General features: G+C 38.8%; 1 protein-coding gene across 2 annotated transcripts in view; it reads right to left on the bottom strand.

Annotated features, from left to right (window-relative positions):
* The window catches only part of FAM199X (family with sequence similarity 199, X-linked), a 29,453-nt gene extending 14,739 nt beyond the window's left edge, over positions 1-14,714 (bottom strand). For both annotated transcript variants that reach the window (XM_003819654.4, XM_008973070.4), the window contains exons 1-2: positions 14,153-14,714; positions 5,318-5,537 (exon numbers count right to left, since the gene is read on the bottom strand). In XM_003819654.4, coding sequence (XP_003819702.1) covers positions 5,318-5,537; positions 14,153-14,349 — 417 coding nt within the window. In that variant the 5' untranslated portion in view covers positions 14,350-14,714. The remainder of the gene's footprint in view (positions 1-5,317; positions 5,538-14,152) is intronic.
* Positions 14,715-15,162: the final 448 nt, after the last annotated feature.

Below are 15,162 nucleotides of genomic sequence, written 5' to 3'. Positions count from 1 at the left end.
GCTCATTTCTGTAACAGCTGATATGTAATTTCAGATTGCACCTCTAGGTTTCAAGTGTGACAGCTGATTACTCACTGTTTAAATTTTCTAAGCTTTCCTGATCAACAATAGAAATAATTTCTCAGACTCTAAGACTACTCAAATATATCCTTAATAACAAAAGGACTGAAAGCAAAGAAAATTATTAGCAAAGCAAAATGCAAAGATGCTAATTCATTCTAAGGTTAAAATCTCATCTTATTAAGTAGTGAGCATTTTTCTTCCCAGAGAATCCATAAATCATTTATATTTACTTTAGTAGTAACTAAAGCATCTGTTAAAAAGAAAGATTTAAACAGATGTAGTTTTTAATCATAACAGAATACAAATTTTTTAACTACAGTAAATGATTTTTAATCCATATTAATCCTAACATATAATTTGTAATTATATTCTTGGATAATTTACTGCTCATGATTACAAAATCCCACAAATACAAGACAGCACTTTAAATCTTTCAGCATATTTAAATAGCAGATATCCATGGTAATAGAGTATCCGTATTCCAATTTCACAAGTGGGAAAACACATTACTAAGGCAGGTCTGATTTTTGTTCTGACATCATAGTCACTCATGTACATTAACGGTGAATGGCTGGGGATGGTTTTCCACTCTTAACTACTCATAACATGAGTGAAGAAGCCAGCAATTAAAATTTAAAAATGCCTGCCACCTTGCAACATTATGGATGATAACTCTAAATAAATCACATAAAATAAGCAGAAGAAATATTTCTTAGAATTATCAGGACTCCCATCTGATTTATGCTTTACTAAGAATCCTTGTAGTCTGATTTTAAATACAAAGTCTGTACTGAGAAAAAAAAAAAAAAAAAGAGACACTGGCTGAGCACAGTGGCTCATGCCTGTATTCCCACCACTTTGGGAGGCCAAAGTGGAAGGATCGCTTGAGCCCAGGAATTCAAGACCAGCCTGGGCAGCAAAGTGAGACCCCGTCTCTACAAAAAAATTAAAAAAAAATAGCTGGTTGTTGTGGTGCCCACCTGTGGTCCCAGCTACTGAGGAGGCTGAGGCAAGAGGACTGCTTGAGCCCAGGAGGTCAATTCTGCAGTGACCCATTTTTGCATCACTGCACTCCAGCCTGGGTGACAGAGCCAGGCCTTGTCTCAAAAAAAAAAAAAAAAAAGGAAAAATTCATTATCAATATCATGAAAAAGTTTGTATCTTAAATGAGAAAATCTTATTAAAAAATTTTAACCAGAAGAGGAAACACTTCCTACCTCCTTATGAGAGGCCAGTATTACCTGGACACCAAAGCTAGACAAAGACACAACTGAGAAAGAAAACTGCAGACCAATATCCCTTATGAATATAGATGCAAAATTCCTTAACAAAATACTAAAAAACCACATCGAGAAGCAGACTGAACCTCTCCCCTAAGATTAGGAAAAAGACAAGGATGCTCACTTTCACCACTTCTATTCAACGCTGTACAGGAGATCTAGCTAGGGCAATTAAGCAAGAATTAAAAGGCATCCAGATTAGGAAAAAAGAAGGAAAACTATCTCTAGTCACAGATGACATGATCTTAAATATAGAAAACGATAAATAATCCACACATGGGAAAAAATTATTAAATCTAACATGATTTCAGCAAAGTTGGCAGGATACAAAATCAATATACTAACACCAACTGTATTTCTATACATACACTAGCAATGAACAATCTGAAAATAAAATTAAGAAAACAATACTATTTATAACAGCATCTAAAAGAATACAATATTTAGGAATAAATTCAACCAAGAGAGTGTAAGACTTAGACATTGAAAACTACAAAACATCATTGAAATAAAGAGGCCCTAAATAAATAAGATATTCCATCTCATATTAATGAATCGGAATATTTAATATTGTTGAGATGGCAATACTCCCCAAAGCAATCTACAGATTCAATGTGATCTCTACCAAAATTCCAACTGCTCTTTTTTGAAAAATGGGCAACCTGATCCTAAAATTCATATGGAATTGCAAGGACCCCAAATAGCTCTGTTGCCCAGACTAGAGTGCAATGGCGCAATCTCAGCTCACTGTAACCTGCACCTTCAGGGCTCAAGCGATCTTCCAACCTCAGCCTCCTGAGTAGCTGAGACCACAGGTGCACACCACCACGCCTGGTAAATTTTTGCATTTTTTCTAAAGACACAGGGTTTTGCCTTGTTGCCCCGGCTGGTTTCGAACTCCTGGGCTCAAGCTATCTACCCACCTCGGCTTATCAAAGTGCTGGGATTACAGATGTGAGCCTAAACAATCTCTATAATGAACAACAAAGTGGGAGAACTAACACATCTCAATTTCAAAACTTACTGAAAAGCTATAATAACTAAAACAGTGTGGTACTAGCGTTAAGGACAGACACATACATCAATGGAATATAATTTAGAGTCCAAAAATAAACCCACACATCTATGATTAATTCATTTTCGAAAGGGTGCCAAGATGATTCAATGAGGAAAGAATAATATTTTCAACAAATGGTGCTGGGACAACTGGATACCTACATGCAAAATAATAAATTTGCGAGCCAGGTGCAGTGGTGCATGCCTGTAGTCCCAGATACTCAGGAGGATGAGGTGAGAGGATTGCTTGAGCCCAAAAATTCGAGACCAGCATGGACAACATAGTGAGACTCTGTTCTTAAAAAAGGAAAGAATGCGCCTGTAATCCTAGCACTTTGGGAGGCCGAGGCAGGCAGATCGCCTGAGGTCAGGAGTTCGAGACCAGCCTGGCCAACATGGTGAAACTCCATCTCTACTAACAATACAAAAATTAGCCGGGCTTGGTGGTGGGTGCCTGTAATCCCTGCTACTCAGGAGGCTGAGGCAGGAGAATGGCATGAGCCCAGGAGGCAGAGGGTGCAGTGAGCTGAGATTGCGTCACTGCACTCCAGCCTGGGCAACTGAGCTGAGTGGGACTCTGTCTCAAAAAAACAAACAAACAAAAAAAACAAAAAAAGAAAGAATGAATCTGGACTCCTATCTTACACATCATATACAAAAAGTAACTCAAAATGGTCAAAGACCTACATGTAAGAACTAAAACTCTAAAAGTCTGGGAAGGAAACAGGTGAAAATCTTCCTCATCTTGGATTACACAGTGGTTTTTAAAATATGACATCATAAGTACAGCCAAAAAAAAGATAAATTAGACTTCATCAAAATTAAAAACTTTGGTGTCAAAGGACACTATCAAGTGAACAAATGCTAACAAGCAAAAAGACAACCTGCAGAATAAAAACATTTTTGTAAATCATATATCTGATAAGGGTCTAGTAGCCAGAATATAGAAAGAACTCTTACAACGCAACCATAAAAAGTAAAATAACACAATTTTAAAAGCAGCAAGGTATCTGAATAGATATTTCCCCAAAGAGGACACACAAATGGCCAATAAGCACATGAAAAGATGCTCAAAACCATAATGAAATACCAATTTATACCCAGTAGGATGGCTACAAACAAAAAGACAACGCCAAGTGTGGACAAGGATGTGGTGAAATGGGAACTTTCATACGCTGCTGGTGGAAAAGTAAAATGGTGCAGTCACTCTGGAAAACATGTTGGCAGTTCCTCAAAAAGTTAAATAGCAAGTGATCATATGATCCAGCAATTCCACTCTTTGGGGTATATCCAAGAGAATTAAAAATATAAATCCACATAGAAACTTGAACCTGAATGTTCACAGCAGTATTATTTATAACAGCCAAAAAGTAGAAACAACCCAAAAGTTCATCAGGTAATGAGTGGATGAACAAAATGTGGTACTGTACATCTACACAATGGAATATTAGCCATAGAAAGGAATGAAGTACTGTTATATCGTACAACGTGGATGAACCTTGAAAACATTATTCCAAGTGAAAGAAGCCAGACACAAAAGGCCATATATTCATCCATTTATATGAAATATCCACAAAAGCAAATCCATAGAGAAATTAGATTAGTAGCTGCCAGGTGATAAGGGGGAGGGGAGAATTGGGACTATGTGCTAATGGGTATAGGATTTCTTTTGGGGGTGACAGAAATGCCCTGGAATTAGTGGTGATGGCTGAACAACTGTGAGTATATTAATAACTACTGAATTATACATTTCAAAATGATGAAAATGGTGAATTTCATCTCAAATTTTTAAAAAGTTTAAAAATGTTTTAATCCAAATAATATGAAAAACAAAAACGGAAGGGTTGTGAATTACTTTTTTTCTTAAAAAAAATCTCATCTTTTCAGTGTAGCATTGTTTATAACAACAAAAAACTGAAACCAACCGAAATAGCCATAATTAGGAAATGGATTAAGTAAATTATGATCCAGTTATGGAAAAGAATGAGATGTGTTAGCTGAAAAAAAGCATAGGGCCAAACAGTGGATGAAGTATAATCCCATATGTTTTTAACAGTATGCAAACATACTTATATCTGCATAAGCTCCTAACAGTGGTAACCATAGTAGAGTGGGACTTGGAGACTTTTTTTAATTTGATGCCATTCTGTATTATTTGAAAGCTGTTTGAAATTATAATATTCAATCCCTCTTTTGGAATAAAACTTCAAGTATTCAGATGGCTTTCAAACGTAGCAGACATTCGAGTTTATCTAGCAAATAAAATCTTTGCTGTAGGCAGGGAAAACGTCTTTAAATGTTTTATTGTTTTTACAATCAGAATATGAATGTTGTAATAACACAATCTAAATTTTCTGACAAACTGCACTTATTATAAGGCAGGATTTTCAAACAATTTACCACAAAGCCATTTTACATGGTATATATGCCACAAGAAAAAAGTGTCAGGCGAAAAACATGTCTACATACAAACAGAATACAAAATGAGAAATTATATATTTCTGATGACAGAACCAAAAATCATGTATTTATGGTAATAACAGTTTATGATATTAGGTACATAATGTGACTGATATTTGTCCTATAAGGACACAAAAGCTATTTATTATAGGGTAGGAAGTGTAACTTTGCTTGGATTCATGCACAGAAAGGTACCGATAATATATAATAATGGTAATATTACGCAAGTATTAAATAACATAAAAATCTACAAAAGGATATCTATAGCATCAAAAAGGTACATTAGCAAAAATAAAGATATCCCATCCAATTCTTAACCTTAAAACATGTCAGAGAATCTCCAGGACTGGATAAACATTAGAGAAATTTACTTTGAAGTAGAGATGAAAATATCAAAAGAAAAGTTTATACTTCTACTTCGGTAGTAACAATGTCAAGAAAAGGACAAAAATACTTACCTGCCATTCAAACTCGCTATCTGACCAATCCCAGTAAGTGCTAATAGAAGAAGAGACATCACTGCAGACACTCCCCTCAGGAAATAAATCAAAAGAAGTGAAGTCCTGATCATCTAACAGGGAATAGCAATCATCTTGATCTCCAACAGACACAGATGAAAACAGCTCCTCACTGCCTTCTGAGCTGGCAACACTTGTTCCACAAGAAGTTAGGTTCCACCTTCAAAAACACAACACGAAAGAAATCAAGAGAACTACAGAATCCATACAATTTTAAGATATAATTAACAGGACATATTTATAACATTTATAAGGAATGTGAGGTTTTTTGTATTTTTAAAAGAGCCCCTACCTTTTAAGGAAATATACTAAAATATTTATGAATGATACACGTCTAGGATTTGCCTCAAAATAAGGCAGGGGTTGGGGAGTGGATAGAGGTACAGATGAAGCATGACGCCGTATATGAATAAATGTCGAAGCTGGGTGACAGGAACATGGGGTCCATTACACTTTTCTCTCTACCTTTGTAGCTGTCTGAAAATTTTTGTAGTACACTATTTTAAAAGAAAGTAGTATTTAAATTGGGACTAAAGTAAAATCTTCATCCATAAACAAAGCATACAGCATAGTGGTTATGAGTAAGCTCTGGAATCAGACAGTTCAAATTCTTGCTCTGTCACTTCCTAGCTAATTGATTTTAAGCAAAAAACACTCTCTCCAAGTCTGTGTCCCAATGGAGGTATCGTGGTGATCACATGAGAATGCATACACAGCACTTGTAGCACACATAAAAAGTGCCCAATATATGACAGCTATTATTATTGTTAAAGGAAGAGTGGGGCCATTACAGGGCAGAGAAAAGCACTAACAAGCATCTACACAGGTAGATGTTCAAGAAGTATTTGTTATATTTAAGTAACTTTTTCATATTAATGCTGTACAGGCTCATTGCAAAGATGTTGGAAAGAAAGGAGTGAATAATAAAATGATCAATAATTCCATTATCCAGCAATAACTAATCTATAATATTTTGGTAGTTTATTTTTATGTGCATACATATTTTTTACAGAATCAGCAACCATTCTGTGTATATATATTTTAGTATATTGCTTTTTTCACTTAACATTAATATGCTAAACATTTTCCTAAGTATATTACTTGAAAACATTTTAATGCCTATATAATATTCCATTGACTAAATGTATCATAATTTATTTAACTTTATTCCCCAATGATACATAAGCTGTTTCTAATTTTTTAATATTAGAAATAATACTGAGATGAGCCTTGTTTATAATTATTTATCAAAATATATTATCTCAGGATACAGTTGCTTGAAAGGTAAGTACTGAGTCAAAGAATATGAACATTTCTAAGGATCAATTTAGTCAACACCTTTCTGAAAGGCAGCATCAATTTATACTCCCCAGGGCAGTATATAAAAGTGCTCATTTCATCACAATCTTAACAGCACTAAAATTGCTAAAAATTTTTTTACCTATCTTATAGGACAGAAACTTCTTGCTTTTTTGAGACAGGGACTCACTTCTCTCATTGAGGCTGGAGTACAGTGGCACAAACACAGCTCACTGCAGCCTCAAACTCCCAGGCTCAAGCGATTCTCCTATGTCAGCCTCCCAAGTAGCTGGCACCACAGGTGCAACACGCCCACTTAATTATTGTATTTTTTGTAGAGATGGGGTTTTGCCATGTTGCCCAGGCTCGTCTCAAACTCCTGAGCTCAAGCCATCTGTCCGCCCCAGCCTCCCAAAGCGCTGGAATTACAGGCATGAGCCACTGCACCAGCACAGAAACATTTTTATATCAAGTTTTATTTAATTACCAGCAAGATCAAATTTTTAAATATTTATTAGCTATTTCGCTATGGTGTTTTCCTATGTGCTAATATTTTCATTACTAATTTTGTAAGAGTTCTTTATGTATTAAGGATATTAACATTTTGTCTACAGTATTTATTGCAGGGTTTTTTGGTTGGATCTTTTTTTGGTCTTGAAATCTATCAATCTGTTTTCCTTTGTAAATTTCCACTAGTTTTATACTATTAATAAGATAATCTTCATTGCTTTGCCAGTAGCATAGAGAATTAATCCTTAAGATAATTATTTAGTATTTCCAGTACTAACAAGCTCCTGAAGTAATGACTTCCTTATGAAAAGTCTGTTATTTACCTATTATTAGGTCGTGTCTCATCCTTCATTAAATCTACTGTTTCTTAAATTACGCACTTCATTTTTTTTAACTTCCTCCATTTTGTATGGCTAATCTTTTAGAAGTTCTTGATTTACATACAAAATTTGGACAACCTGAAAAACTTTATGGTACCTTTTCTTTTGAAGGTAGACCATTTTAAAACACTGAAACACACACACACTATTATAATTCAGTAAACAGAAAGTAGATGTCAATAAATTTTTATAGATAGTAAAAAAAATAAAATTCATCTAAGAATCCTAGAATATCTTGTAATATTACTTTCATCACATGCTCGCTAGGTGAACAGTATCCTCATTTTAGAAAAATTTTTAATTAACCAAATTATCCCAGGTCTTGCAATAAAAGTTATGAAGAGGAATCATACCCTGGTTTGAGACCAGTCTGGGTAACAAAGCAAGACAGTATCTCTACAAAAAGTTAAAAAATGTGCTGAGCAAGGTGGTGCATGTCTGTATTCCCAGCTACTCTAGGGAGGCTGAAGCAGGAGGATCCCTGGAGCCCAGGAGTCTGTGGTTATAGCAAGCTGATCCTGCCACTGTACTCTAATCTGAGCCACACAGCGAGGCCTTATCTCAAAACAAAACAAAAATACATTCTGGACACAGTAAGCCCTATCTACATTATGTCCTGAGCAAACTATTTTTCTCTTGTGTCTTCAAATTACATGTGATTTTTTTCCCTTTATTCATTCACTCATTCAACAAACATTTAGTCAGTATCTTCTATGTACCAAGTACTATGTTCGGTGCTAGGAAAAACTGTTAGATAATTGTTTTTAATTAGAATTTCTTTTTAGTTTGTAAAAATTCTGTAGAAATGTGTTTCTCTCCATGAGTAATAGTGACATTCCTTAAAAAAAAAAAAAAAAAAGATGCCATATTTAGTAATCTAACCATTAGATCACTGCCAAAGGAGTCAGGAATTTGCTTCATTTTGTGCTCTTACCTTTGGGCAAAGTCAGTGTGTTTCTCAGATTTGTAATCATCACAAGGTTCTGAATGTTCTTAGAAGTCTTTGTCTTTTGTTTTTAATTATCAGCAGCAAGTAAACTGGGCTCATAATTGAACAAATCATTCATAAAATAGAATAATAGTATTTTTTACTAGTAAAGATTGTAACATTTTTTATATCTTCCTTTTTTTTTTTTTTTTTTTTTTTTGAGTCAGGGTCTTGCTCTGTCAACCAAGGCTGGAGTGCAGTGGTGCGACCATGGCTCACTGCAGGCTTGACCTCCTGGGCTTGATTCATCCTCTCACCTCAGCCTTCCCAGCAGCTGGGACTACAGGCACGTACCACCACGCCTGGCTAATTTTCACATTTCTTTTTTTTTTTTTTTTTTTGGTAGAGAAAGGGTTTCATCACGTTGTCCGGGCTGGTTTCAAATGCCTGGGCTCAAGCAATCCTCCCACCTTGGTCTTCCAAAGCGCTGGGATTACAGGTGTGAACCAATGCACCTGGCAAAATTTTTATATCTTCTAATTTGCAAATTTTTAAAATCATAATTTTAAGGCAATATAGATAAAAACAAAGTAGGAAGTACTTTCATCCATTGCTAGTGACAGTCTAAGTTGACATAATCTTTCTTAAAAGCAATTTGGCAGTACTATGTACATCTAGACGTTTAAAAAGGTTCATTCATTTGGAATCAGTAATTCCCCTTCTAGGATTGTGTTCCGTTCCCCAAACAGAAATTTGGAAAAAAGATGTGTGTACAAATATGTCCAAACAATACTATTTGTAATAGTCCAAAAGGGAAAATAAATGCCCCTAAAATATGAGGATTAAATGATATATCTGAGTGGTATTTTTATAATCACTAAAAATCATATTTTCAGATTATTCAAAAGGAAAACACCCAACAATATAGGAGCAAATATGCAGGTCACAAACTGATCCTGATGTTTAAAAATTATATCTGTACATAGACACATTAAAAGAAACATCAAAATGTTGATAGTTGTTACCTTTGGGGAAAAGGATCATGAGTGGTCTATAGTTTTTTATATGCCCTCAGTTTTCTATAATAAGTTTTTAAATAAAAATTTAAGTGTGATTCTTTCAGACTGTTCTGTCAGTTTCAAACTTGTAATGAATGTCCATTGTGTGCTCAGCACTAAACTATTTAAATTTACAAGCCCTTACATTATATTCCACTAAGAGAAAGTTACCTAACACTTCGACTCTAGCTATAACCATAATATTACTCTCAAAGGAGACTTTCTCCAAAATCTTGAAAGACGTTGAAAAGAATTCCAGTGAAACATGGTGTTTAACTCAATAACTAGGCTTGCTGCCCAAATTTTAATTAAAAAAAAATAAATAAAGCCAAGAACATTTCTCTGCAAGGTGTTTCAGCAAGAATATACAGACTAAGGACTTTCAATGGTATTTTGGTAAACAGCCATTTAAACGTTAAAATTAAGAAAAGCATGTTTACCATGTACACATTCCTCTGCACCCCCTTTTCTCTCAGGTGGACCTGACTGCCACTTCTGAAGATAAGAATCCAGCCAATGAGCACTGTTGAATGAAGTTCTGCCAAGCTGATGAAGGTCATTTGAAGTCTATGCTATATATTCATTCTTAGGGGACAGTGCCCCATTAGTACTTGTATTTACCACTGACTCTCTGCCAGAATCCCCATATAGCCAATCTGACTTCTGCTGCTATTCTGGAGTCCAACAGGCCACCAAGGTTCCAAGTTAGAGAATATACAACCCCTTCTTCTACCCACTTAAGTTCCCGACTTTCCTCCTAGCTACCCCAATTGTGTTGGGTTCATTACCCATCTTTCCTGCGCTCTTTACTGCCTTGGAAGTAAAAAACACTCTATGTCATTTCTAAGGCTAATGATCCCATTTGGACTTCTGAGTTCATCATCTCTATCTTTCATCCCACCTTCTTTTATATTTTCAATTTCTCCCTTTCCTGTGGCCTGCTTCTAAGGAGCTAACATCTCTATTCTTGGAAAAGAAAAACTAAATGAAGTTAAAAAAAGAAAAAAAGAAACCTTTACTTCCCTTTCAAATTCTCACGACATCTCCCCTTCTCCTTTCTTTCCCTGCTACATTTATTGAAAAGCTTCCACTCTCTCAACCTTTGTAACCTGTAGTTCCACTTCTATCACGTCACGGACTTCTACTGATTACTCCCAAATCTGTATTTCTAGCTTGGATATTTCTCCAAATCCTAACCCCCCATTTTCAACTTGTCTCAGCAAGTCCCCAAACCAAATTCGTCCAACATGGTTCTCCCACCTGCAACCCACAGCTCTTCTGCACCTCTAATTCTGTATCTAGATAGGAAAACTATGGGTGTTACCAAAGGCACACAATAGTCTTTAGGTTTTTCTGGTTAATGGTGATTGAAAACGGAGCTCTAAAATCACATAACTGAGTAAAAGATTTATGCAATAGTTTGGAAGTGTTAAGAGAAAACCTCCATTTACGTCAGAAAATCACTGCCCCCAAAACCAAAGAAAATGTCTTAAACACTACATACGTTCCATACTGACATTTCACATTTTTAAAAAATTCATTCACTTTTTTGGCTTATTGAAATTTATTCTATTTTCCTAAAATTCTAGACCAATCCATGTAGGTCTTAAGGTATGAATGCTTAGGAAACTGGCTGTGTCCATGTAATGTATTTTCTACTGAACCTAGACCAGTGACATACCAACCTACATCACAAATGACTTTAATTTGAATACTGGGCCGGGCGCGGTGGCTCACACCTGTAATCCCAGCACTTTGGGAGGCCAACGTGGGTGGACCACCTGAGGTCTGGAGTTCAAGATCAGCCTGGCCAACATGGTGAAACCCTGTCTCTACTAAAAATATAAAAATTAGCCAGGCATAGTGGTACACGCCTATAGTCCCAGCTATTCAGAAGGCTGAGGCAGGAGAATCGCTCGAACCCAGGAGGCGGAGGTTGCCCTAAGCCAAGATTGTGCAACTGCACTCTAGCCTGGATGACAGAGCAGGACTCTGTCTTTAAAGAAAAAAAAAATCTGAATATTGCAACCATTCAACCTCAGGGACTGTTAATGCTGTGACTGTCTTTGTTAATGAAAATTGCAAATATAGCCCAGAATCCAGTAAATAAGTAGGCACAAAATTGTCATAATCATAAGGTCCTTATCAAGTGCATTATTTTTAAAATCTCCACATTTTTCTTATCAGGTACCAAGAAGGAAGCAAAATTAAGGTTAAGTCAAATATCTACCAATTAACAAGCTTCCTACTTCCAATGAAAATTTGTTTTACAATCACTAAACCCAAGGCAGAATTTCAGCACTCAACTATTTGAAATCTGATTTTTGGGTTGTTGCCTGAATTGACAAATGATGTGATGTGAAGTTGTATGTGACACATACAACTCCAAAATAAAAGAACTCCCTAAACTTTGCCCGATATATGATTTAGCTGTGTGCTTCTCCCTGAAAAGAAATGGCTGGAAGCCTATGGTCCTCTCAAGCACCATCTTGAGGAGGGGTAAGAAAGCAGAACATTCCAGAAGGATAATACATTTAAAAGGCAAGGTAGCCTAGGACAGAAACATCATGTGCTGTGAATATCGCTAATTTTGCTTCCCCTACTCTCTGCTGAAAAGGATACAGAGCATTAGAACCCCTGCCACCATGCCAAGCCTTGCGAAAAGTAGGGTAGGAGAGGGAAGTTGGAAAAAAAAAAAAAAAAGCAAGCAGTAACTAGGAAAAATGCTTGACTTGGAAAAACTGGGGCTTGCAAAGAACCTCCTTCTCCCCTCCTCACTGCCCCATTGAAAAACAGTCCTGACCTCACCACAGTCTTTAAGGGAAAGAAAACACAGGAAAAAACGGGGAGGAGGAAGGAACAGAACAAGTTGTAAGAAACATATTATTCTCATAACTTCACTCCCCATCACCTCTACCCAGTTTTGGCAGTACTTACCCACAGCCTCTGCCCTCACTCCCTTGCCCTCATCATCACAGCAGGATCATTCTGAAATCATTTAACTTTCCTGGGTATGTGACTTGCTCCAAGGCTGCAAAACTTAAATGCCAAATATGTACAAAGGTATTCTTTTACATTATTTTTCAACATAAATAACCCTAAGCACACTTGATTTCATGAATATGTTACATTCACATTACAGTGACATCAGGGGTTAAATAGGCTTCTGTGAGTTGGTCTAGGAAACCATAAGTTCTATTTGTAACACTGGATCAATTAGTTCTGCTCCAAGTTTAATCACTGGCTTCAAAGGAATAGTCTTGGATTTGCTTGACTAGGTTTTATGACCTTGAACTCAATCTTTTCTTTCTGGGCCTGTTTCTTCATTTTTTGCAATGACGATTTAGAGTAGTCATAATAAATTTACTGCCACTTCCTTTTGAGATGTGTTATACTGATATTCTGATTATTTAACTATAACACCTTGTTCCCATAGACCATAACTTTCATTTATGTAAGAAACATCTTTTACACATTCCTTGTATCTGGTAGAAGCTCATTCAATCTACAGACTGATTTAAGGGAAGGGAGGGGAGAAATATGCTAAAGACATTAAAATATGGAAGAATTTGATCAAACTCACATCATAAACTTGGATCAGAAGTCAGAACTAGATTTCTTAATTTATCTCCAGTATTTTCCATAGCTGAACCCCTCTCCTAGAGCCTTAACCACACACACCCCCAGCCCTTTGTATATGTATCTCAAATATCCACCTATGTTAAAACTTGAGGCTGTATCTAGAACGTCTTCAACCCACCTCCCAAGATTTGATCTAACACGTAAATGCTTGCATGAGAGAAGTCTCCAGAACACTACCTTCTACTGAAATCAGTTAGGAGGAGATACACCCTCTGAATAAATTTGTGTAAGTCAGTCCATCCTAAGCCTTACTCTGTCTCTTCAAAGGGGAAGGAAACCAAGGGATATGTCATATGAAGGAATCCTCCAGATTTAAGCTTACCAATTATGGCAGAGCCTAAAGCGCTAAGGCAAACAGTTAATAAAGGAGGGGGAAAAAAAAGAGAGAATCGACTAGTTTCCTAGCGCTCAACTAAAAAAAAAATGGGGTAGGGGTGGTGGCGGCGGGGGGAACAGGACTGTGAGACAGCTTAAAAATAGGGAAAATGAAGCTTCTAGCTTTAAATGTTTCACCTTTCAACGCCACTTCTCAAAAGATCTATGGATTGATCTTGAGCCATCCAAATTCCTCTACAGCGTACCGGAAATGGAAGGGGTTAAACTTTTGCAGATGGATGCAAACAGGGGCGTATCTAAAAATCAAGGGTGGGGGTTTGGGATTCGTAGGGTACAGATGGGGGGAGGGAAGGGAAGCAAGGGAGGGAGAAGGTAGGGAAGGGAGGAGTCGCTATAGCCAGAATATGAATGAGGAAAAGAGAGTAAAACGCCGGTCGAAAGGAAAATCGGAGGGCAGGGGTGAAAATAGGGAGGGGGGGGCAGGGAAGGAGGCAGGGAATGAGCGCTGGTCGAAAGCAGGTGGGGGAGGGGGCGACTGGAAGCGCAGCCCGGGACGAAGGATCAGGAGCGGGGGGCGACCAGAAGTGGAAAATCCACCCCTGCCCTCAGGTGCAGTTCGTACCTGTTGGTGTGGAAGCGGTGGAGCGGGTCGGTGCGATGGCAGGAGGACAGCTGGCAGCCGAAGTCGCTGATGTCCAGGCAGCCCGGCTCCTCGCTCGGGCAGGTGCCCACCCCGCGAGGAGGTCCCAGGAGTGGGAAGGGCTCCTCGGGGGTTAGAAACTTCTCGTAGGAAGTGATGGCCGAGGCCTCGTCGGACATGGTTGGAGATGGCCTGGCTCGGGCTCCCTCTCTGGCCCTGGGCTGCTCCCGCGCCCGCCCCTGCCCCCACTCTAACCTGTCCGCAGTCGCCGACGCTCCGGGGTGTGCCCGTCGCAGCTCACTGGCAGGCTGGGCGTCGCGGCCCGCTGCTGCTTGCGGGGTGCGGGGCCGCGCGAAGAGGCTGCTCGAGGCCACAGCGGCCCACCGGCCAACCAGTTAGCGCCTCGGTGGCCTCTGCAGCTTCCGCCGCCGCCAGACTCAGCCCGTCAGCGCAGCGCCGCCGCCCGGCCCGGCCAGGCCCGCCCCGCCCACTGCGCTCGCCGCTTGCGACTGCAGCAGTCTGCCCGGCGCCCGCAAGGAGGGGAAGGGCGGCGGGAAGCCACTCCCCGTGCCCCCTGCTGGACCGGAGGAGGAACTGAACCTCCGCCCGCCGCGGCCCCAAGCGGCCCGCCCCGCCCTCTACGCATCGAATCAGGGATTCAGGCCGCTAGAAAGGCTAGGCGCCTCTGGCCAACCTCCTCCTCCGCTTTCTCACTCGTACTCGATTACTAAGCAGGAACCGCAGTCCCAGAAAAGGGACTTGGCCAAGGTCACACTGCGGGTGCGTGAGAAAGCATCCAGATGCCCTGGTTCCCAGCGCACTCTTTCATTCTGTCCCAATTCAACAAGTATTTATTGAGCTCCTGCAGTGTGTGCCCAGCACCGTGCAATGAGCTGTAGGAGAAATCGTCCAAGCAGGGAAAATAGTCCCTTCCTCACCCTTGATCACCTAACTCCAAGAACCCTACGCTGCAGCCACTCGCCTACTCAGAG

The sequence above is a fragment of the Pan paniscus genome, chromosome X, assembly GCF_029289425.2.
Source record: "Pan paniscus chromosome X, NHGRI_mPanPan1-v2.0_pri, whole genome shotgun sequence".
Taxonomy (NCBI): Eukaryota; Metazoa; Chordata; class Mammalia; order Primates; family Hominidae; genus Pan; species Pan paniscus.
The sequence above is the reverse complement of the archived record's forward strand: the minus strand, read 5'-3'. Positions and strand labels throughout refer to the sequence as shown.